This window comes from Ochotona princeps, chromosome 9, assembly GCF_030435755.1.
Source record: "Ochotona princeps isolate mOchPri1 chromosome 9, mOchPri1.hap1, whole genome shotgun sequence".
Lineage (NCBI taxonomy): Eukaryota > Metazoa > Chordata > Mammalia > Lagomorpha > Ochotonidae > Ochotona > Ochotona princeps.
In genome coordinates, this window is record NC_080840.1 from 39,839,021 (window position 1) to 39,866,011 (window position 26,991).

Genomic DNA, 26,991 nt, shown 5'->3' on the forward strand with positions numbered 1-26,991 from the left:
CTGAGAAAGGTCTTTAAAGTAATGAAAGACAGACACTTGACAAGTTACTACATTTTTTAAATTGGCATCATTCCTTGGAAAAGAAAGAAAGAAAGAAAGAAAGAAAGAAAGAAAGAAAGAAAGAAAGAAAGAAAGAAAGAAAGAAAGAAAGAAAGAAAGAAAGAAGGAAGGAAGGAAGGAAGGAAGGAAGGAAGGAAGGAAGGAAGGAAGGAAGGAAGGAAGGAAAGAAAGAAAGAAAGAAAGAAAGAAAGAAAGAAAGAAAGAAAGAAAGAAAGAAAGAATAGTATGCTGTGACTAAGAGCATTAATGTAAATATTTAATTCTTTTAAAACTTGAATGGTCAATTGAGGCAGCTTGTCAAGAGTATAGAACTGTCTAGCCACAATTGCTTCTTCTATGAGATTAACATACCTGCTGGCAACATAAACCTTAGAATTGAAATTAGAAAACAATGTTTCATGCTTTTTATAACCATCTAACAAACAGTAGGTAAACTAATGTATCATGAAAGGAACTAAAACAAGAACAGCTGTGTAGCAGTTTGTATATCTAAATTTTCGTAATGATTAATACTCAGAAATTTGAATTATTGGGTAACACAAGGAGAATTTATTTAGTCTAGGAGAAATTGCCAAACTACATTCCTGAGTGGTTGTTATGTAATATTGTCTACCTACTGATGTATGAGAGCTTTTTGTTTTTCTATTCCTGCCAGTATTCAATGTTGTCATTAAATTTCTTTCTGTTTTAGTTTTCCTTGTCAGGGTCTTAAATTGCATTTCTCTAATGGCTAGTAATGATAAAAAAAAACTTTCTACGAATTTATTTTCTAGTAATGTCTTTAGTGAATGTGTTTTCCTATATACTGCCCCTATTTTCTGTATATATCATTAGATCTTTTTTGTGCTTCCTTATAGTTTGCACGATGCCAGACATTGTCAAAGAACAGATGCTATTCTTTCAATAATTTTCTACTTTTCTTGTTATTAATTTATTGGATTCAATCTTTTATTATTTACTTATTTTGATTGTCTTTAATCTTATGTCGCCATTATTCTAATTTTGGGAGGTAGGAATTATATTAAAGGAGTCCTCTTTAGTATAAGCACTTCGTGCCATAATTTTCCTTGCCCTCATTAAAATTTTTATGTGTGATATTTACATTTCCATCAATTTGTTGTTTCTTTTCTTAAAAGGATTTATGTTATTATTCAAAAGGCAGTGTTAAAGAGACATAGTGGGAGAGAGAAAGACAGAGCTGTTTGACTCCCCAAATAATTCAAGCATGGGAGCCAGGGGCTTCTTCCAGATCCCCTGCATGCTTACAGCAGTGGGAGACTCAAGCCTTGCTCGCCCAACCTCAGTGATTTTTCCAGGCTCATTAGCAGAGTACTGAATCAGAAGTGGAACATCCAGACCTTGAACTAGTGCCCAAAAGGGAAGCTAACAATAGAGGCACAGCTTAACCCTCCATGTCACAGTGACAGCCCTGAGGTGCTCTTTTGCATGTTATGTTGGTTTGTTTGTTCATTTATCTTTGGTGCTTCCCATTGGCCTCTAGTTGGATTTTTCTTTTTCTGTTTTCAGCTATTTAACCAATAATTTGAAACCACATTTTCATGCCAAATATTGATAGTTTAAAAACTTGGGGATAGTTCCTATTCTTATAAGAATCATGGAAATACTTATTTTCTTTGAGCATGCTTAATTCTATTTAGCAACCTAAATAGAATTCTCTGAAGGCATTGTATTAATTAATTTAGTAATAACAGCTGTTAGGGCCCAGCATGATAGCACTAGCTAAATCCTCACCTTGCATGCATCCAAGATCCCATATAGGTGCCAGTTCATACCCGGGCTGCTCCAGTTCCCTTACAGCTCCCTGCCTGTGGCCTGAGAAAGCAGTTAAGGATGGCCCAAGACCTTGGGACCCTGCACCTGCATGGGAGACCTGGAAGAAGCTCCTGGCTTCTGGCTTTGCATCAGTTCTTCTCTGGTCATTACAGCCACTTGCAAAGTAAATCAACGGATGGAAGATCTTTGTTTTTCCTCCTCTCTGTAAATCTGCCATTCCAATAGAAATAAATAAATCTTCAAAAGAATAAATAACAGCTGTTAAAGCAAAAATATAACAAATCCACAAAATTCACATATATGTAAGCATGAATATAGATATAGACATAGAAAACTTAGTTTTATTTACAAAAACTTTTAGCTGTTTGTTTTAATAAAACATGCCATTAGTCATATCTTTATTAGTATAACAAAAATACATGACAGGAGCTTCATAGGAAGAAAGTTTATTTGTACTTACGGTTTTGGAAATTCACAGTTGAAGGACATGAGCCTCCATTGCCCTATTGCCTCATGAGGGTAAAACAGACTGATCATGACCTAGTGATCCAGGAAGCAGAGAGACAAAGGGTGTGTTCTTCTTCCCCTGTTACCTGCATTTAATTTCTTTGTGGTTGCCATGGATATCCACCCTTGAAAAGCATGACTTCTTGAAATCTTCAGTTTCTGATATAATTACATTAATCTGCCTAATTTAAGCCATCACTCATTCATCTATCTATCATTTACTTAGGACATTGGTTTTAAAAATCTATGTTGAGAACCAGATCCTGTTCCAACTCACTGGTTTGTCATCAGTTTACATCTGCAGCCAAATTATGCTTCTGCCAAATGGAACAAAGTACATGTTTTTCAACATTCATGGAGAATATTTTTAAGATTTAGAAAAATCAGAAGGAGGAGATATGGAATGAGAAGGAGATGGGGAATATCATTATATTCTTAAAACTATATATGAAATCAGATTTCCTTATATAAGCAAACATGAAAGAATGCAAAAATATTTTATTAATAGTAATTACATAGTAAAGGTATTTCCATTCTTCTTGATATGTAACTTTGTGGAGAGTGTTCAGGTGAGTGACTGAGGAGAACCCATCAACTTTCTGAATGTGTCCAAGTCCACCATGCATCCACACATTCACTTTTCTTTTTCATCCCCAAGTACTTGCCCTCAGAGAAATATGAGTCCATTGAAAATGAGGAGGCCTAAATATAGGTAGTCTGAAGGTTGAATTCAATTGCCTGAGAAGCTGAAATGGTAAGAGAAAACATCTGGCAAGGAGATCAAAGGATGGAAGAAATGGCAAGGCTAAGTGGCATTTTAGCTTGAAAGAATGAACTACCCAGAAGACATCTTTGTAGTGTTCAGCATTTATAGTACATAGCTTTTTCATCTTGCCTTCTTAACCTGGTAATTTTCCCTCTCTATCTCTTTTGGTTTTATAGCTCATTCCCTGTGGTCCGAATACTTTTCTGATTGTTTGCTTGTTCAGTGCACTTGGTATATTCTAGTTTTAGCCGACTGTGCTCTAAATGCCTGTGCTCAAATTTTTGTGAGCATAGGCACTTACCCATTTTGAGCAATTACAAAGGAAATGTGTTAGCTGAAACTTACGGTAAGGTCAGGTTTAGTTTCTAGGAAGCTGTCAAACTTCTTGTGAAGTTATTATATAGTTAATTTTTCATTTCTCCTAGCAGAAATGGAAATTTTCAATAGTGTACATCCTCATCAATATCTGGTATTGTTGGTGGTATGGATTTTGACCCTTTTAATAGTCATGCAGTGTAATCTCCATTGTTTAATTTGTATTTCTTTGATAACACATATTGTAGAACACCTATTAATATTGCATATTTACCACATGTATACATTATTTGGTACAAATCTGTTAAGCCCTTTGATCAAGTTTTGAGATGTAATGCTGACATCAGATATTTGGAGAAGTTTTTCTATTCTTTTTCTGACATGACTTCTGCAAATAATTTCTCCTCAGCTGTGCGGTCTTTTTATTCATTTGACAATGGCTTTCACAAAGCAGAACATTTTAACTTTAATGAAGGAAAGATTGCCAATCATTTCTTTTGTATTGTATCTAAACTGTCATCAAACCCAAGATCAACTCCACTTTCTTTGCTAACTTTTATTACTTATTTCATATGGCATTTTACATAATTGATATCATTTATTTTGAATTTTCTAATGTGAACGGTGCAATGTGTATCTCAGGATTAGTTTCTCTCTTTCTTTCTCTTTCTTTCTCTATGTTTGTTGGGGTCAGTTTTCTCAGGACCATTTGTTAAAAAGGTTATATTGTCTCAATTTTGTCTTCTTTGTTCTTTAATAATACATCTGGTGTGAATCTATTTCAGGGCCATCTATTTTGCTCCATTGATCTCTGTTATCACATTCTTATAACCTTGCTTGATAATTCTACATCTTGTTGGCTATTCTAAAGCTTGGCGTCTTCATGTAAAATTCACAGTAATTTTTTCATGTGATAGTTTTATGGATTATTTTTGGATTTTAAGTCAGCAATATAAACTGGATTTGTAGCTTAGGGTGCAGTTCAGGTTTTCATGAACACAGAATATCTACTTATTTAATTCTTCACGGATATTTTCATTAGAATGTTATGTTTTTCTCATATTATTCCTGTGCATGTTTAGATTTATGCTAACAAAACTATGCTTCACACTTGCCTTACTTCTGATCTCAATGCAAAAACATCAAATTTTTATTCATCATTAAAAGCACCATTTGCTGCAGTTTTTTAGTAATATTCCATGTCATGTTGAGAATTACCCTTCTATTTTTAATTGTTTCATTGTGGATATGTGTTAGATACTTTTCTGCATTCAGTGGCATGAGCATGCACTTTTTTCTTTTTTACCCTGTTGATAATTTGAAATACATTTTTCCTTGTCCAATTTTAACAAGCATAATGTGCCATGTATAATAGAACATTTGTGTATTATTCAGTGTAGTTTTTGATGAAGGGGAGAATTGGCATGTAGAAATTGCAAGAATGAAACAGAGGGAGCTCCCACTCTCTGATTTGTTTCCCAAGCGCTTGCAATGGCTCAGAATGGATCAGGCCACATCTAGGACTAAAGATCAATAACCCAGGACCTTCACATGGACGGCAGGTACAAAACGAATTGAGTAATTACTGCCACCTCCAGGGTTTACACTGGCAAGGATCTTGAATCAGAAACAAAGTCAGGTTTGAATAGACAATCAGTGTATAGGATGGTCTTCCTAACTAAGTAGCTTAATTGCTGAGTCAAATGCCTGTACTTCATTTCTTTTTCTTTGTAGTTCCAACAGTTATTCTCTCACTTGTTGCTGCTCTTTTATTTAGCACATGAACATTAAAAATTGTTACATCATTTTAGAGAATTGAAATTTTTATTATAATAAGATCACCCTTTCTACCCCCTGATAACTTTCCATGCTAAAGAATGCTAGACAACACTGCCTCTTCCTTTTAATTAATATTGTATAGTTTATTTCTCTATCCATTTTCTTTGAATTTATATGACTATTACTTACAGTCAGTGTTAACAGCATGTAATGGGGCTTTGCCACTTAATCCACTTTAAATGTTTCTATCTTTTTATTGGTACACTTGAATCATTAATGTTCAATATGATTATCAATATATTGATAGATATCTACCGTAATAAATTGATTGTCTCAATTTATTATCCTTGCTGTTTGTTCTTTGCTCTTTTACTTTTTTTTCCTGGTGTTTTGAGATTTCAATTGAGAATTTTATTTAATTAAATTTTCAGCTTTATTTTCATTAGTTGTACCTTTTTAAGAATGTTTTCAGTCATTTCTGTGGAGTTTGTCATATAAATTTACAATGACAGTGCAAGACTACAATTAAATGATCTGTTGTGACTTCACAAGTATTACAAGTTCCTTATATTAAGAACATAAGCTCATTTTCTCCCTTAATCCTTTCATTGTTGTTTTCCCTTATGTTGATTCCACAAAAGCATAAATGTACATTTAAGCATGTATAATTCAATACATTCTTATAATTCAATACATTCTTATAATTTTGAGAGAATTATTATTATCAGATAATGTGAACATAAAGAATTTTTGCTTTACCTGTACTGATTACTTCTGATGTTCCTTTCTTTCCTATAATTCCAAATTTCTGATATTTATTACTATTCTCTAGCACAAAAATAAAACTCAACATTTTGTGCAAAGCAGGTCTTCTGGTAAATTATCCCTCTCTCATTTCTTTACTTAAGAAAATAACCTGCAGGAATAATTTCATAAGTCAGAGTTCTACATTTAGGAAAATGAACCTCAACACAATACATACTTTATTCCACTTTTCCTTGCGTGATTTTGAAGGCTCAAGAGAAACTTTAATCTTTGATACTTCTACCTTTTTCTATTTTTTCCATTCTTTACATTTTTTTTATCTTCAGTTATTTTCTACAGAATGAAACAGTGTTCCTAGCTGTTCAGATACTGTTTAGATTCTTAGATGTTCTAGATGGCTGTTTACTTGCCTGATACTTTCCTCTGTGGAGTTACCTGACCTTCCTGGATCTTTGATCTCATGTGTGACATCAGTTCACAGAAATTATCTTTTACCATTTTTTCAAATATTTTTTTTCTGACATTTCCTTTTTGTTTGTTTTAGTTGTTGTCATTACTTGCATATGTTATACCTTTGGCACTTGTCACATTAATCTTGCATATTCTGAATATAGTTTTAAAAATGATTTTATAGGAAAACAGAGAGATCAAAGACAGCAAGATTGGAGAGAGACAAAGGGAGAGAGAGAAAGAGAGAGACAGAGGGAGAGAGGGACAGAGAGACAGAGAGGAGATATACAGAATGCAGACTCCCACTCACCAGCAACAGCTGTGGCTGGAACAAGGCTGATCTTGGCAGCCAGAAATGACCCACTTATGAAGTTATCACTGCTGCTTTCCATTGTCTGCACTGACAGGACACTAGAGTACATGTCCAGAGTTAATTAATGAACCTAGGGACCTTGATGAAGAGTTGATCTTTAAAAAAATAAATAAATGAAATAAAAATTCTTGTTCTCACTCCTTCAGTTTTCTATTTGAATGACAGACACAGGAAAGTTAATCTGCACAACAGATCACTTTTGTTTATTGCTCAAAGGCCGGCAACAACAGTAGCTATAGCTGTAGCAGTTCTGGCCAAAGCCAGAAGCCAGAACTCCATTCAGCTCTCCCCCTCATGTGTGTAAGGGAACCGTGCAGGAAAGCAATCAAGGTGCACATTGATAAAAAGCTTAATGGAAATCAGAATAGAGACTCAGATATAGGCACTGGGCTATGGGACACAGGCATGTCAGCAAGCAGTTTAAACACTGTGCCAAACAAATATCCATAGAACAGAAACTCTTTGCCATGGCAGTGAAACAGAATGCAATTAAGTCATCCAAATGGGAAATCAAGAAACACAGTAGTCACTTTTTCATGATGTGATGCTTTATATTAAAAACATTCTACAAAGAACACACCTAGAACTACTAAACACACACAGTGAAGTTATAGGATGCAGGTACCAATAGCATTTTTATATACTAACAACAAACTATCTGAAAAATACATCAATAAAAGCAATTCAGTTACAACAGTCACAAACAACCATTAGACCCAAAGAAACACATATCAAAATGCCAATGGAAAAAAAAATCTTGGTGCAATAGAAAAAAAACAAATGGCTAGATTGAGAGGTAACTACAAAATCAAAAACCCAAATAGGAAAATCTGGAGTCAGAAGAGCTAAGGTACCTGATTTCAAGCACCACTGTGAAGCCAGTGTTCTAAGGCAGCTCAGTTCTGGCATGATCAAAACATATCAGCACAGGAATCAATCACAATAAATTGATTAGTTATGTAGGATTAAGAAGACAGTATGGAAACAGGAAGATTTTGTACATTAATAGCTGTTGGAAAAATGGTCTAGTCACAAGCATAAGAATGGAACTGGCATTTATATATGTTTAGAAATCACCTCAAAATCAGCATTTAAACCTAAATGTCCTCACATTTAGCAAAATGTCTACTGTTGGAAATATTATAGCTATGAAAAACAAGGATTCACAGGATTCATCATATATGATTGGGAGGAATGTAAACGTGTTACAGCCATTGTGAAAACCATTATGGAGTTTTCTAAAAAAAAAAAAAAAAGAATTCTGAATGCATGGACTGTATCATGATGTGGCAGTTAAAACTGTAACCAGTAGCATCAGTTTCCAATATGGGTGATAAGTCACATCCCAGCTGTTTTACTGCTGGTTCAATGTAATATTAATGGCCAGAAAAGCAGTGGAAGATGACACAAACATCTAAGCCCCTTCCACCCATGTTGGAGACCTACATGTAGCTCCTGGATACTAGCTTTGGCCTGTCTCAGTCCTCTTATTTGTGGCCTTCTGGGGAGTGAACCAGCTGCCAGCAGGTTGTATATTCTGGTAGATGGTATAATATGTCACCTTGATGTGAGCGGTCAACGGTGAAGTTACAAAAGCAACTCACGCAACTAAAAGTAGGACTTCACAGTCACAAGTGAGTTTGAACTTGAGGGGAGGATACTATGAGGACAGCAAGTCTTGTTAAGCACTTGCTGAAGAGCTGTTACTGTGTAACATTTTCTCTTTCTAGACTTCCCTTTTTCTGATCATATGAAGAGGGAAAGCTAGTTTTGACTGACATTTTATCCATATCCATTGGTATTCTGTGGTCCCCAGTCCTTCTTTCACCATTCTCGGAGGAAGCCAAAAGGAAATCCTAAATCACTTATCAGCAGGTTGTTGCTGGGGTCCCTTGTTTCCCAGTCGGCCTGCCGTCTCAGCCCTGTCATAGTGTGAGTGTGTTTGCCTGATACCTTCTCATGTTGCTTTGTGATTATATTATACTTACAAAGAAGAATCAAAAGAATCTCATCACTCCAGAACTGGAATTCTGTTTTTAAGCTACTGCTACTTTTCAACAACAAATTGACACTTTGAGATTAGTCTGTTCCTTTTTCACCCTTCATGACCCCAATGAAGCAGTGACAAACATAAGATGCTGTGCCGCCCTCCACATCCTGTCACTTCATCCTTTTAAATATAAATACGTTAATAGGTCTTCCAAAAAAAATGATGGGACTGGGCTTATGCTTGCAACGTCTCCATCACATACTGTAGTGCTGGTTCCAGCTCTGCTGTCTCCACTTCCAAGGCGGCGGCTTTCTAATGTGCTTGAGAGAGTAGCAGAAGATGACCCACATCCTTGGGAGCCTGCCACTCACACTGAGGTCTGCCTGGAGTTCCTGGACAAACTTGGGAGTTAACTATGTGATGGAAACTAACTCTGTGTGTGTGTGTGTGTGTGTGTGTGTGTGTGTGTGTTTCTCCCCACTACTATGCCTTTCAAATAAATAAATTTTAAATTTTTTACTTATTTTTTTTAATTCTGAGAATGACACCGTAGCTAAGGACATGTTTTTGGTTAATGTTGATTGGAGGCCAACAGCACGAATTCTCAAAATAACTGTTTCGGTAACTCTGCTTCAAAAAAACGACCCATTCAATAACACCTGGTTTTCAACTTTTTTTATTGCAAGACCAATTCATATAGCAATAGATTTTGTAAGATTAAAAGAGTACTTAGGAATACACGCAGTTTAAAAGAATTTAGCCCAATTTAACAGTTGCGGTTTTATGGCTACTGCAGCAGTGAAGTGTAAAATGTACTTAAATTTTTCTTAGATGATCAAACACAGGAGATTCAATGGAGCAGGCATATAAACTTAGAGCAGCTTGTTCAGGGGGAGGTCACTGTCCAAGTCTTAAGGAGATGTTTTTCTCGTCACTTCTGCTCCATTGATTACAGTCCCATAGAGCATTTTTCACCCTGAAAGTATGAAATAACTTCCATTTATCAAAGTTGACTTTTGTATTTCTTGTGATTGCTGTTTACCAGATGTTATATTTGAATGGAATCAAAAAATGCTGTTGAAATAATTTATTACAGTATTCAAAGTTTTTCTAAATAATTTCTGATGACCATCATTTCCTATTTTGCCTAATTGCTGATTTAGTTACAATAATGAAAAAGTAAGAATTTCATTTAGCTTTACATAGCCTTAGGATATCAGTAATTATTTCCATATAAAACTTTTACCAGAAGTTACAATAAAAGAAGCAATTGAGTATTAAAGACCCAATTATTGAGCAAGCTTTTTTTGGAGGGATTTAAAATTATATTTTGGCTATATTTATGCGGTTAATAAGTAATTATATTGAACAAACTGTACTTGCTACTCTGCCTGCATATGTTCCCATTCTAAATATATTGATAGCAAGGATATATTACTAGCTTATGTGAAAACTAGACAAAATTATTTGTAGAAACTCATTGAGACATTTCACTCATTTGTTGTGACATGCAATTCCGTACAGTTAAGAGTGACAACAATATGAGGAGCAATATGAGGTCAGCTCAGTGGTAATAGAAAGATAAAGAGACTCTTCCATTTAATGACCTCCCTTGTTCTCATTTCCTAGCATCCCAGGGACTCTGTGTTACCATTTGACGATCTTTAAAATATAGGAGTATCATGTATTCATAGACCCATCTTAGAAATTCAGAATGGACTCCCAGTCATGCCACCTTCTAGCTAATTTCTGTAAGTCTTTATTTTGTCATTATAAATTATAGATTAAAAAAATCCCTTCCTTAAAGAAATGCTTTAGGCAAAAATGTCCTGAGGAATGAATGCAAGGATTGAATATATTAACACAATGGTTGGGCTATTTTAGATAATTTGTAAGTGTCTGTCAATGATTATTCATTTAAATGTGTCCCTGATGGCACTTCTAGCCTCATAAATGAGGACGTTTCATAGGCACACTGCTGAATGTGTGCTGGGATTAACGGGTTGCCTCTGAATGGTAAATGACAGATCCGCTCTGAGTCTAGGCCGTTTTCCACAGTTTTGGAAACATTCTGAAACTGAAGATTGTCCAAAACTCCAAGATTCCTTTCCTTTCACCACCTGTTCTTTCTCAAATGCACCAGAAGTTTGAACTATCCAGTAGAAAAATAAAGACAGGACACAGTATAGGTATTTCACATTAATAGGTGTTATGGTATTTCACGCTGGAAAATAAACTGAAGCTTTCGGAAATGTTTGGAGTTCGGCATAATGGTTAAGACTTGCCTGCAATGCTTGCAATCCAGAGTAGAGCTTCCATGTTCAGGGTTCAGCTTCCTGCTCAGACTGTGACTCCTGCTAATGAATCCTTGGGAACCAGAGGACTCAGGGCTCAGATATTTGGCACATCCATGTGGGAGACCCATAAGAGACTGTGTGTTCTTCTTTTGGGCCTGGCTGAGCTGATCCCCGCTTTGCAGGCTTGTGAGAACTGAATCAGCTGATGGGAAGCGTTCCTGTCCGCCCTCTTTCTATCTCGATGCCCTTTCAAAGAAACATAAATCAACTAATTAACTTAAAAGAAATTGAAGTAGAAGGTTTTTATCTAAGTAGAAACATTAGGTAAAAAAGCAATTCTATTAGTGTGTGTGTATATCTACACTTTAGCATGCTGCATATGAAATGTTATTTCCAGCTGTTGATTGGATTGAGACCAGAAATGCAAGAAAAGCAAAATGACCAGATGTGGTACTTTACCTTACAAGGACTTTGAAACCCTTGGGATGACCTGAACAAGCTGAAGTATTTCTTTGCCTCACTAAGATTATTGTCCCTGTACAACATTTGTTTCTAAGAATCCTATTTTCTCCATGGGAACACACATTTTGTCTACTCATTTGTATTACAAGTTCAGAATTTTTAATCTTTTTTGGTAGACTATAAGGCTCATCACAACATCTTTCAGTTAAAAGGGATATGTTTTATGTCTCCTGAAGAAATGGCATCCAGAGGAAAACCCACATGGTATCTTTCATTTCTGCTCCTTTTCTGACAAAGTAATCATGGGCAGATCAAAAAAATGAAGGAAAACAAATCTTATTTAATTGGTAGAAATAATTTTGAAATTATCATTTTGAGATAGGAGACACTGTTGAAAGCACTTCCTAAGACAGTAAATTGGTCAATTGTGGATTATAATAAGCAAATATGCATTATTTTCTTCTAATAGGTAAATGGTTTGTGAAATTATAGCAGTCACGGAAATATTTAAAAATCTGAAAAAGCAGACTGAATTTCAAAATGAAAAGCATTTTATTAATTAAGTTTCATATACATCTATTTCATGTCTTTTACAACTAATGCATTCACTATTTAAACATAGGACCCTTTGTGTTTCAGGTGAGAGTCTTAATTATTGCAGTCAACTCTACTTCAGATGTATTGCTCCAGCTGTCCAGACATTAACTGAATATTGTGATTAGGTAACTAATGCAATAGAAGAGCAGTATAAACGCAGTGAGAAGCAAACCCCCTTTTTCCCCTGACATGGCTTAAAAGAAATGAAGTCTATTATTGCATATGACTCATTTACATATTACAAATACTCAAGATGTTAAAACCAATTTAGTACAGGTCAGCATTCTGACAGATTTTTTTTAATTTATCAAGACAAAATATGAATGTGAGTGAATAGAGATGAATAATAAAATAGTAACTCAAACCACAAAATAAGAACCATCTTTATTAGCTTGAAATATAGATGAACATGATGGAATGGTTCATGATTTGTCTTCTGATGTATGCTATAAACATTGAAATGCCCTGTGAATTTAGGGCATACAAAGTAAATTGGCACTGAACTTCCACAATGAAGCAAGAAACTTGCCCATCAGAAGAAGCAGAGAGGAAACAACAAAATTATCAGAATCAGGTTTTTTTCAGGATTCCCGAAATTAAGCAAACATTTTCAATAACTATAGATCATTTAACAAAAATAAAATAATCACATAAGTTTTGGCAGAAAGAGAACTTTGTAGAATTTTCCACTGTTTTTATTCTGAACATCCTGCCCAAAACTATGATGTTGCCTGAGATCAGCAGCCAAGACCAAGATAGGGCTCTCCTTGAGGCTGGAGAACTTCCTTAAGCTCACCCACAGAAAATTATGACTTGACTTCCTTTAAGTCCCTAAAAAAATGTTTAAAGGGCCTCAAGCTGATCCAGACCTGGCCAATCCTAGGTATTTGTTGGAAATAATCAACAGCAATTGTTTAAGATTACAGGTACTTAGTTAACCATAACCAGTATGACCAATGAGATGTTCGTGAAAAATAAGTTCTGAAGAATTATAAATGTTCCTAAACACTTTGAAAAATTTTCAGCATATTACTGAGGCCCTACTGGAACACATGCGTATGCAGACTCATGTTCAGGACCAGGACAGCTGTCCTAGTTCCTAGCTTGCCAGTCTTAAGCTTCTGAGTAAGGAGAATGTAATACTTAGAGATAGAAAATGCAAAGCAATGAATGGGTGGTGGGAAACACACAGCATCTCACAGAGAAGAAAGAAAACATGATTACTTGTTTAAGCTCACTTATACTCTTGTTGGTCAAATCTTTAAGTGGCCCCTAAGCTTATTAGGCTGGGACTTCAGTGGTCACACCAATAAAGAACACATGCCTCACAGGTTAGCTCTAGGGAAGTCAAGAACATCAAAAGAGGAAGAAGATAATAAGAAAAGAAGGAAGAGATGGAGAAGGAGAAAGTAGAGGAAGAAGAAAAGTAAAAGGCAGGAACAACTATAGTCATAAACGTCAACAACATCAGACTTCAAAGAGGGAACTGAATCTGATTTCCAGAGTGTATATTTTAAAATGTCAGTTTTAAAGAATTTATAAGATATTCCAGAAGATTTTGGTAGCATAGGCCCTTTTAACCTGTTGATGAAAAGTTTGTCACAAGGAAACCCAACAGTTATACTTACAAAACAAATGAGCAAAACTTAGAAATGAGCCTGGTGCAATGGTTCAGGGATTAAATCCTCCTTTTCAAGCACAGGGATCCCAGATGTGCAGTCATTCCAATCTTGGCTGCTCCTGACTTGTGGCCTGGAAAGCAGTCTTGGAGGGCCCAAAGTCTTAGGATCCTGCACCTGCACGGGAGAGCCTGAGGAAGCTCCTGCATCCTGGATCAGTTAACTCCAGCATTTAAGGGCAATTAGGGAGTGAATCAGCGGGTGGAATGCCTTTCTCTCCTTACCTCTCTTTACCTTTAAATCGGCCTTGCAGATAAAAACTAGTAAGTCTTTTTAAAAAATGAGAACTACAAATTCCAATATGCCAAACAAATTGAAAACAAGTTATATTCAAGGAATGGATATTTCCCACTCCAAAAAGGGAATACTTTTACAAAGAAATAACAGAAATCAAATTTGTGGAAAGAGATAATAGCAGATAATCAAAAAATCCTTGGAAAAACTAAGCAACAGTATTGGGTATGCTAAGAAAGAATAAGAACATTTGAAGAGTTCAGTATGTCTCAATTCAAACACAGCTAATGAAATGTTCAACTGTGAGTAATAACAAAAATGAATAATAGAAGTTTATACAGTCACAGAAGATTATATGCAGGATCAAGTGTACTGTCAGAGAAGTAATCAGAATGCCACAAGAAGAAAAAGGGCCAGAAAAAATACTTGAAGAAATAGCCACAGAAAATTAAAGCTAGTGAAAATTGTTCGTACAAATCCTAACAGTTCTGATTTCCAAGTAAGATAAATGCAAACAGATACAAACATCATTGTTGAAGTGCTCATAGGCTAAAACAGATCATCTTGGAAACAGCAAGAGCAAAATTACTTTTAAACCATAAAGAATGATAACCAAGCATGTTGATTTTTCACAATAAATCATGAAAAATACAAGGCAATCAAATGGTAAATTTTAACTCTGAAAGAAAAATGCTGGCTCATAGATTTTGCTATTTTTGTTCAAATTCTCCTTCAAAATGGGAATTAAGCCAGTTTTACTTAAAAATTGTGCCAAGGATTTTTTTTCAGTAACCAATTTTATTTTACTTATATGTTTCTGCATAGTCTTGTATATCTGTGTACATATATACATCACATATAATTTATATGTACATATAATGCATATTACACTGACATGCAAATAGCAATGTATACATGCATACACACATCTATGTATATAATAGAATAAATACATTGTATGTGCATTCACACAATGGTAAAGCCAACAGTAATCAGTTCAAGTCAAGTCTAGTACTCATTAAGTCATTTTACTTATTCCTCATTTTAGTACCTTGTAATAGTTTATTATATTTATATGTTATATTACATATGTAATAATACTTTTTTCTTAAGTTGTATAATATTAAATTATAATATGTTTTCTATATAACTTATTTATAAATAAGTTTATATGATAAATATAGAAAGCATGTCATTGACAAGTAAAATCATATGTATGTATTTAATAAATGTCATATATATCCCAGCACTTTGCAGGATTTTATATAAAATATGTTCAAACATATTCTCATAAAGTTTTATATGAAACCTCATTAGTTTTAATACTACATATTTCAATATTTATTTATTTATTTTTAAATTGTATTAATTTGGTAAACAGAGAGAGACAGAAAGAGAGATTGGGGGTCTTTTGGTGCGCTGTCCATTGCCTGCAAAAGCTTGGGTCATGCCAGGCCAAATCCAGACACCCAGAGACTGAACTCAGCTATCCAAGGGACACATCATGGACCCAAGTATTTGATCCATTTACTGCCTCCCAGGGTATGCATTATCAGGAAGCTGACCATGATGCAAAACTGGTACTTGACCCAAGCACTCCAATAATTAGTGTGGGCGGGCACAGAACAACAACTTAATTACTGCACAAAATGCATACAACCTATGTTAAAGATGGAAGAATCTAAATGGCTTAAATTATGCATATTTTGTCATAGTCTTTATTTCTTTCTGATGTTTCCTATATTGTTATTTTTCCTTTGAAGTCTTTTTCTTTTTTCCCATTACTTTTGGTTAGGTCTTCTGGCGACATATTCATTTACTTTTCTTAATCTATCTGGATCTTGATTTCTCACTGATTCCTTCAGGATTGTTCTGCTGCATACAGGATCTAGGATTGCCAGTTGTTTTCTTTCAGCAGTTGAAATTCTTGTGCCAATTCCTTCTGGTTTCTGATGAAAAATTGTTGTTTGATTTATGTTCTCTTGTTAGTAAGATTTTTTAATCTCTGTTGCTATTCTCAAAATTTTTTGCTCTCCAGTTTTCAGGAGTTTGACTCTGCTGTGTTTGGAAGAGATTTTTAGTTATTCTTTGCATATTTTGGCGACTCTTGAATAAGCAGAATTTAGTCTTGCTAATTTTGGTACATTTTCAGACATTTCTTTCGATACTTTTCAATTTCTTCATTTTTCTTCCTTTTTTGCACACTGATAATAGGAATATCAATATTTTTGTTATCACACAGTTCATTAGGGATTTTTAAAAATCGTTATTGTTTCTTTATCCGGGTCACTGATTCTTGCCTCTGCTCCTATCCATTTGCTGTTGAATCATCCTTTTAGTATATGTTTACATTTTCTGTGACTGTGTTTTTCAGTCATAAGATGTTTATTTGCTTCTTCATATCGCTTATTTCTTTGTTGTGATGCTTCTGTATTTGGTGAAAACGTCTATGCATTCTTTATTTTAACTTTGCTGGTAAATTTTTCATTGGAACAGTTTTATAATTACCTTTTAGCATTTACTAGATAGTGTCAAATAGTGTCCTTCCATGTTAGCATCTATTAATGCTTTTTTTTCCCATTGGATTGAGATTTTACTGGTGTTTCATGTGATGAGTGATTTTTTTTACTAGCACCGCACATTTTGGGTATTTCGGTGAAATCTAACCTTAAACCCCCTGCTTTATCTACTGTCCATGAACACTTGTTTTTCATGGCAAGGAAATGAGCTACTTTGTTTGTTCTAGGGTTCCAACATGACAACTGAGTAGGGTTCTTCATTATTGTTGTTCTAGAATAGGAATGATAGTCCCCCAGAGACTTCCGCAGATAACTGCTCCTTCATTAGGATGGGCTATCATTGACTCACTGATTTTTCTTAGTTTTCCTATGTTTGTCTTACATGCAATATGCAGAAATTTTGGTGCTATCCGGAAAGTGAAAAAGAGAAAATCAGTCTATTCCATTTTCCCAGAACTGAAACACACACAAGATGAGAACTTTAGCCGCTAGTCTGCTGTGGCAGTCCCAACACATGGCTCAACTGGCTAATCCTCTGCTTCCCAAATGCCTGAATCCCAAGTGGGTGCCTATTCTCATTTTTTTTTTTTTTTGCTTCCCTTCCAACTCCCTGTTTATGGCCTGAGATGGCTCTGGACAATGGCCCATATTCTTTGGGATTGTGGACCACATGGAGGATCAGGAAGACGTTCCTAATTCCAGGCTTTGGATCAGCTTAGCTCTGTACCTTGCAGCTTTTGGGGGAGTGAAACAGCAGATGGATTATCTTTCTCTCCTTTACTCTGTAAATTTCCTTTTACAGTAGAAATGAATCTTAAAAAAGGAAATAATTCATAACAAAATGCCAGCAAACCAAATACAACATGATATAAAAAAAATTATATGCCATACCACTTGTGATATGACCAGAGAACAGGATGATTCATTTGCATCACAAAAATCAGAATAATAAGCTGTATTAATTTATTAACACAGAGAAAATCATAACAAAAATGTGAAACTCCAAGAATTTTTCATAACATATATGCTGAAGATAAAGGAAAACTTGAGATGTTTTACCTTGCAAGAATGAATCAGATAAGAATGCATCAATTTCCTTTTACAAGCAACATAAAATAAGAAGTTACAGATAATGTGAGATTAAATATGGAAAATGTTTGTTAATTCATTAAAAAACTGTTAAGAAATTTGTTCATCAATATTTTAACTTAGAGCAAACTGTGTTTGTATATCATAAGCAACTAACAGTGAAATTAAGAAAATAATTCATTAAAAATAGAAAATAAAATCATCCAAAAACACATTCCTCTGCAAGGAATACATTTAAGCAAAGAAGCAATTATGTTAAACATTTAAAGCTGAAAGACATAAACAAATGCATCCATGTTTCCCAGCCATGAACTGCAATCCTTAATATTCTGGTATAATAGTTCTTCAGAAATCTATGTATGCATTAAAAAAATATCCGTGTTAAAGTGTTAGCTTGCTTATCCCAAAATACAAAAGCTAATTTTCATTATTTTGTTTGTAAATTTAAGGAATCCAGAATAGCCAGAATGATACTCTTTAGAGAGAGGGATGAGGCCAGAAGACACACACAGATTCACATATCCATAGTTCTAGAAGGATTCTATAAAGCTAAGGCAATAAACGCTACATAATAATCGCATACAAATAGGAATGTATAAACGCAGAATAAAATTGAGAGTCTACGAATGTACCTAAATTGTGATTAATTAGTTTTGGAATGCTGTTTTGCAGAACACACTATGAAATGAATCTTCTTTTCAATAAATGGTGATAAACTGGCCATGTAATTAGAATGTTACATGAACTCCTTTTTTGTAATATTTCAAATTTGTGAAAAAATGAGACAGTGGTTGTTGGAAAGAGCACCTAAAGAAGAAAAAATAGACCAACTGAACTACACTGAAAAGCACCTATGTTGATAATACGGTAAAAAAATTCAAACCATAACTTGTTAAATTGGTAAAAATTATCACCAGTTATATATTTTCATGAGCATTTATGTATAATTATCAGGAATTTTTGTATTCTAAAATAAAATCAAACTTGCTCTAATTTAGAAATGGCTAAGAATATGAATTGAATTTTTCCAGAAAAAACTGCTAAAATAATTAACTTTGAAGCAAAAATCACAACCACACTAAAATATTTCTTCTTACACTCTAGTGAGTACATGGGATACATAGATGATAGGCAGATAATAAGCAAATAAGTATTACTAATAAAACTCAACAGTTGCAATGATTTGAAAGAATATAGGAAAATGGAAGCCTTTATAACTTGTTAGTATATAAAACATATTGGATGTTTTGGAAAATAGTCTAACACACCCATAAATATTGCAACATAGAGGGTTTTTTTTTAAGATCTGGCAACTTCATTCCTAAATATATACTCAAGAGGGAAGTAAATATATATCCACATACATTCAAAGATACATATACATAGATTTCCATAACAGTAGCGTTCAAAATCACCAGAAAATGGGAACAACTAAATGATCAGTTGATCAAAGAAATAAGAAAATTTAAGATTACCATATAAAGAAAATTATTCAGCCATAAGGAGACATTACACACTAACACAGGCTCCTCCCTAGTTAAGACCTGAGATTGTCATGCTAAGTGCGTGCAGGCCTTCACAACGCCTTCAGATGCAGCTCATGCTTTACAGGAAATGTCCAAAACTGGCAAGTCAAGAGTAAGGAAAATAAATGATTGATTAGCAACAGCTGAGATGGGAAGGGAACTGGGGAACTGACGAATATGAGGTATATTTTCATGGTGAAATAAAATGCTCTAGAATTTAATAGCGGCAGTGGCTGTGCAACTGAAAGTCTCCTGAAAATTTGTGTAAACCGCTCACATTTATAATACATGGGTTATATCTCCACTTGATTGTTGTAGATTTAAAAAAATCCATAAATTGATGGTCATACCAGGAGACCTGTTCACTTGCACATTAATGGCATAGGTAAATCTGAGTAAGTATTGACATGCGGAACAAAGAAAGCATCTTATAAATATTGAATTAGGAGGCTTTCTTTTTGTCAGAAGACTGTGGTGCCATTAAACTACTAAAGTTGAAAGATGCAAAGGACATTGGAAAACAAGAGATGTCCATCACTGGATGGTGGAATATTAAAATCAAAAACCAAAATAGAAATATCGTACTATTCTTAGTCAAGGGTTAAAATGTCAATTTATTTCCAAGGCAGCCAAGGATTTTGTTTTCATGCTTTCACATTCTGGAAGAGTTAATTAATTAATTTATGTTTCAACCAACTCTTGACTGTTGCATGACTGTGTTGCTGTGAAAAGCAAACATGAAAATATAGTTGATGATTAAATTATTAGGTGCACCAAGAGTTATTTTTGACTATGTTTCGAGTAGTCTCAGAAAGGCATTAAAATGTCTGAAACATAAGCCATGGGATGAATATAAATTTAAGATAATATACTTGCAAATTATGTAGGACATCATCTAAATTTTCAACAATCTGCTGTATGCTCTCCATAAGCAGATGACCCATACTCTTATTCAATTTAGGAAACAGAATCGGGCAAGGAAGCAAGGAATCTTTGCATCATTGTTGATTTGTTCTTCTGTAATAGTGTCCTTTCTCACTCTGGACCAGCTGTCCATGGCTCTGTTCAAATAGATCATTTTTTAGCACTAGGTTCCACACTTTCTGCTTCAGAATACGATGCTACCACAATCCTCAGATTTAGGCCACTACTATCATCTGATGGATCTACAATCAAAAAGTAGCTGTCTCTCTTAGCTGTGGCATTTCTTTCCATCATTTTATTGACCTGTGTTCAACTTGAAACAAAATATTTAATGGAAATTTTCAGGAATTTTAGAGCATTTTTAAAAATTCAGAGTAGATGGAGTTAAAAGTTAATATACTTTATCTGTAAACCTTTTGAAAACATAAATAATTCATAAGTTTGAAATTACTCAGTATTCTGCATAATACACTGGAATTTAGTGCAACCCTGCCTTGAATTGCCTGGGACATGCGTCATCCCTAGCCAGCATATCCACATTACATGCGCTGTCCACCCATCATTAACTTTGAGATATTTTGAGAAAGAAAAGATATCATATTCACCTAATATTCAGCAACATATTATAATATGTTCCATTTTATTTTTAGTTACAGTTAATCTCTCACCTTGCCTACATATGGGAAAAAGTCAAATATATACAAATGAATACATACAAATAATATATACAGATAAGTACCAATATAATAACCCCAAATAGTCTATTATTAATTTTATCATGGGTAAACCTACATATTAAATGAATTCCCAACCATAATATTTTTGAATAATTAAGGGGCTTATCAAGGCATAATCCCATCAAAGTTCAAGGATTTTAGTATAGGGTTTCAGTATTACCCAATTTTAGGTACCTACTCAAAATCTTAGCTCCCCACAAATACGGGAGGGAGCTATTCTGAACCAGTATTCTACATCTCAAGAAAGTATTGTTTATTATGATTATTGATTCTTTTTCTGTTCTGTTAAAGGGGGAAAGAATTTCTGTTATATGGATGCTCTCTATAATAATCCTCATTGCTCTTCCTCCTTTGTCCCAAGTGCTCAGTGTTACAAATCACTAGCTTCTATTTCATTTGCAAAGGGCAAAAAACAATCCAGTGCTACAAAATTCAATGGCCCATTTGCAATTGCTATTTTTCAACACTCACCAGGTTTTTTTTTCTCTCATTTCTTTGGCAACTGTTCTCTCACAGCTGATTTCATTGCAGCTTTTACATTTCTATACTGTAGGATCCCAGGAAAGAATGTCCTGGGTCTTGAACCAGCACTCACAGGGCATGCTGGTACTTCAGGCAACAGTTTAACTTGCTATGGCACAACACAAACCCCAATTCACAGTTTATACAGTAAGTGTCCATATGCTATAGGAAAGTAAAAGAAACCTAAGGTTTTGAACTACTGAAATAGCATGACCACTTCAGTGCTACACAGACCTATGAATAAATGTTATGCTATATAATGCTCCTTTGTATGATTTGAGAAAATATTAATGAGCTGGTTTATTTCATTGAAATATTTCTCTAGTGTAATGTAGGTATACACAAGGAAATGTTTCCTAGCCATTTTGATTGTTTGTATTCTTGCCATGTTTTACAAATTACAAACATTGTCACTAGTGTGCATATGAATTATTCTTTGTAACAACTACATATTACAATATCAATAACTGTAGCAGCAACACAATATGCTTTTATGTTCAATTTAGTATCCTCAGTTCCTTTTGTAATAATGTAATTATATGGCTTCTTTAAATAAATCTGTGTATTATTTTCCCTGTCTTAGAATTAAAATGTATTTTTGAGAGTATTTATTAAAAATCTTCCATAATAGTATTCTTTGAAGATATATTTATTTTTATTGCAAAGTCAGATATACAGAGAGGAGGAAAGACAGAGAGGAAGGTCTTCTGTCCGATGATTCACACTCCAAGTGAGCCGCAACGGGAACTGAGGTGATTTCAATCAGTAGCTAGGAGCCTCTTCCAGGTCTCCCATTCAGGTGCAGGGTCCCAAGGCTTTGGGCTGCACTCTACTGCTTCCCCAGGCCACAAGCAGGGAGCTGGATGGAGAGAAGGGCCACCAAGGTAAGAACCGGCACACATATGGGATCCCAGACACGTAAGGCAAGGACTTCAGCCACTATGTTATTTCACCGGGCCCCCGTAACAGTATTTTTAATATTCTTTTAAAAATATTTCATGGCCCCAGCACAGTAGCCTCGTGGCTGAAAGCCTCACCTTGCTTATGTTGGGGTCCAATTAAGGGTGTCAGTTTGTATCCTGGCTGTTCCACTTTCCATTCAGCTTCCTGCTTGTGGCCTGGGAAAAGCATTAACGGATGACCCAAAGCCTTGGGACCCTGCACCCTTGTGGGACACCTGGAAAAAGCTTCTGGCTCCTGGCTCCTGGTTTTGGATTGGCTCAGCTCCAGCTATTGTGGCCACTTGGAGAGTAAACCAGCCAATGGAAGACATTTCTGCCTCTCGTCTGTATATCTGCCTTTCTAATAAAAATAAATGAATCTTTATAAAAGAGTTACAAATGAAAAATTTCATGATTTCCACATTTTTACAGGTTAATATAATATCATTTTGGTCCAAAGTAACATTATTGTAGTTTCATTGCAATGCATAGTATTTAATGACCATTGATATGTGGACTCCAAATCAAGTTACTAATCAAATAGGATACATATTTCAAAATTTCTAAATGCAAATTACTCTATTTTCTTCTTCCTGTATATATGCCATATACACCTTAAACAATCAACTACAACATTTAAAATCAATATATTGTTTTCTAAAATTACTCTTTTGCTCCTGAATGTCATTAACATCCATATTCCTATGCTTTTAGCATTTTTTATCCAATTTTCTGCAGCAAATTGTAGCTTCTCTAAGAGAATAACAACTATCTTAAGGTATTTTAATCTGCAAATGTATTGTTATTCAGTATTTTTTCCAGTATTGAATGAAATTAATCCCACATTGTTGTACATCTTGTGTGCCATACTTTGAAGTAAATCTAGACTTGAAACATTAACATATTGAGCAACGTTGTCCATACTGGCAACTGCTTTTTTACATTAAATGTTAATATTTTAGATGAGCCTATTATACCTCAAAGAAAACATGTTAAAGTAACTGATTTTAATTGCTCTTATGTATTTTTCATTCCTTTTCAGGAGTTGGAATTTTCTAATCTGTTTGCTGTTCTTCACTGCATTCATTCATTCTTTGCTGCCAAAGTGGCTTGTTTGGACCCTCTATTTTTAGGCAGTCAGGTGACTGCTTCTGCTGCTGCCAGCTCTGCCAGTACAAGCAAAGCAAAGTACACAACTTGACATTGGAGCTCTGCAGTGACATTTGCAATGACTATCAAAAAAACAAAGAAAAGAAAATCAGCATATCCACTATGCTAGGTCCAGGAAAAACTACGGTATTATGAAATCACCAGTGCAGTCTAACTGAAATTTCAGCAGAAAAAGAAGGTCATGTGATACCCTACAAACATTTCTATTCTGGAAGCCATCTGTGAATCATCCTAAATGAACAGAACAGCTTCTTCGACTGGACCTATTTGTACCATTATGCTTTCACCCATAGTGGAGACAAAAAAAATTAGTGATTTGCAGAAGGTTGTAAATAATATAAAAATTGTAAGCTACCTATAAATAAAAATACCAATTAAATGGTTATTTCTGTATTTTAGATTATTTTGTATGACAAATACAAATTAGGCCAAATCATGAACTGTTGCCTGTTGTTTTATCCAGTGACATCAAAGAGGGAAAAAAGCAAAACAAAACAAAGAAATCTAATGGGCAGTAAAGAGCATGCAAAAATCTCAACAAAGAAAGAAGCACTTTAATTTGCTGATGTAAATTTCTTCTAATCTCATTCCATGACTTACTCTGGCACTCTAATCGTATTTTATCTATTGTGGAATATGCCTGAGAACTGTTAAGGAATAATTACATTAGCTTATGACGGGCTCAAGGTGAAATGGACTTATTTTCTGTTGGGTTATTGTTAAAACATTTTATTAGCTGTCAATGTGACTAGTATGCCAAAAATGCACTAGTTTCATCATGAATGACAGAAACATTTATGAACCCCTTCTGTTAGTTTGAAACAATTTATATTTTATTTGATGAGATTTATTATCAAATTAAGCTTTCAGAAATTTTTAGTGACCCCAAGAAATGTACACAAAAGTAATACCAAAAATATGCTTTAAGAAATTATTTCATATGATTATAATTTTTATCATCAATTGAAATATTATCAGAAAGCAATTCAAAGTCATTATGTTTTGGTGATTGACTAATAATTTGCCCACTTTAGAGATGAAATATAACAAAATGTGGTAAAATGTGAAAATAAAGGTTAAAATTATGTTTTTAATGATGTCATCCAAATAATTCAGTAATGCCAAACAATGCAATTTATTCTGACTAACTTGTCCTAAGGCTACCAGTGTCAAGAAGCTGGGAATCTGCAAGTATTTGGAGATATGCACACATGACTCAGCTTGCAGGATTGTATCATTGTCTAACAGTGTCAGACATCACCTGTTCTTCATTACAGCTTCTCTGAGATCTGTTCCTAAACAACCAGCTGCTGATTATATCTTTTGACACTAATATTCCCGACTAATCAAAACACTAAATGTTTCTCATGAAGATGATCAACTATTTGATAGGGGATCTTGGTTTTCTATTTAAAGTAGTAGAATATGTTAATCTCAGACTGAGAACGAATTATGTGTATAAAGTATAAATGTCAAGTCAATTTAAAACATTAACATGAGGCTGCTTTCATTACAAATTGCTAACTATTTCTGCCATGGATAAATTGTTTTAAGTTCGATAAAAGAAAAAGTGAGGACTCATGATTAGCCCCAGAAACTGTTGGATAGAACACACCTCAATAGAGAAATAAATAAATAAATAAAATTGAACAAGTGTGCAAGAAATATTCTCAATGTATATTTTGATCAGACAGCTAAATACATATTTACAGTTAGTATTCTACTTAATATTTATTGTTCACAACGAGACCAAACACAACACTCTTCATAATATTTGAAGGCATTGGAAGGCAGCTGCAATAGGACATTTCCAGACCAAAAAAGAAAGGGAAGGGACCAGTAGCTCCTTGGGGGTTGGGAAAGATAAGTGACAGATAATGGAGCATGTTTCCAACTCAGTTGGATCTCCTTGTGTCACACATGGAAGCACACTCTATGGTGTGATGATCCACTGTGGAGGAAATAGGAAACTCATCGGTTTCCCAAATGCAAAATAATGAATTCAAAATGTTACATAAGTGCAAACAATTGTACAAAATGAATGGCAAATTTTGAAAAATTTCCATTTTTAATTACAAAATCCCCAGATTTTTGTCAAAAGTCTAACACATATAAAGGATGAGTAGTATAATGAGGAATAATTTCCTTGTACAACATATACACATATATGCAGATATGTGTGTTTATATTAGTGAAATGTGGATGATAAAGTATACCAAAACAATGTGTTTTATATAAACACATTTAATGTTCATCAAATTACATTGTAAATTGTAGCTTAACTTAAAGCATATAGCAAGCTCATTTTTGTGACTATTTTTGACACTAATGATAAAATTGACAGGCCTAAATTGCTATCTAACTATGATTAATAGGAGAGAATGCAATTAGAAAAAAAAAAAAGAAAGAATTCAGATTTTCATCAGTTTAGAAATCAGTATTCCATGTTGCATTTCAGTGATTACCCAGTGTAATTTATTATGACTTGGGATTCTTGAATAAGAAAGTTTAAGAATGAACACAAATACTCATAGGTTTGTATTTCTCTTGTAATTTAGTTAGAGAAGCATAAGGTTTAATCACCAAATTAGACAGTATCTGTTAACAGAAAATATTTAAATATGTGTTAATCCTTCCAGTGCCTTGGATTCAGCGTGTGTGTGGTATACGTGTGTGTGTGAGTGTGAGTGAGTGTGTGTGTGTGTATTCTTCAAAGGGTCCATTACAGCATATAATGCAAGCTTAAAGGGGAATACGATAGATATAGCTTTTCGATCAGAAAAGGGAGTTCAAAACCATTTGAAAACTAACTACTATAATGAATTTTACCTGATAAAAATAATTTGTTTAAGGTGAAGAATATTTAAGCAGAAAATTCATGGTCTGTTATATTGCAACAAATACTTATTTCAAAAATATTATAATACATAATGAAATGCAATATTGTTCTCCAACCCTTACCACACAGGATTTTTTTTAAAGAAGAATTAATCAACTAATCATTTCTTGCCCATAATTCAGGCATGCACCAATTTAAACTTTTAAAACTTTTGCTCATAAAACTGTCACTTGGCACAGTGAAAAGCAATTACTTGAAAATAAATGTCAAGTCTATATGAGGTTTACAATCATAGGCATTTCCCTTTGGGTGTGCTCATCTGCAGATCAACATCTCCCTTATTTACTGTGACAAAGACTGTTCATACACTTTGTCTACACTGAATACTGCATTTAAGATAATCTTGATTTATTACTGAGGAAAATGGTAATCTTAATGATAATTTATAAGTCCTGCTAGAAATCTGCAGTGTGGAGAAGCTTTAAAAGCACAAGGATGAGCTTGTGCTTAACCTTCTAAGGTAAGTATACACATTCCCCTCTGAATAACAAATGTTTCGAAACTATTAATATTGCTGTACTCATGAGCTCTCCTGAAGGAATTGCTTTAGTCATACCTCTAAAATTGTTGATTATGATTTATTCTTAATAATATTT

The 26,991-nt window shown here is 34.3% G+C and overlaps 1 protein-coding gene across 1 annotated transcript in view; it reads left to right on the forward strand.

The window, feature by feature from the left end:
* The window catches only part of SNTG1 (syntrophin gamma 1), a 242,877-nt gene extending 219,100 nt beyond the window's left edge, over window positions 1-23,777 (forward strand). Inside the window, exon 17 of the mRNA XM_058668373.1 lies at window positions 23,369-23,777. Coding sequence (XP_058524356.1) covers window positions 23,369-23,527 — 159 coding nt within the window. The 3' untranslated portion in view covers window positions 23,528-23,777. The remainder of the gene's footprint in view (window positions 1-23,368) is intronic.
* Window positions 23,778-26,991: the final 3,214 nt, after the last annotated feature.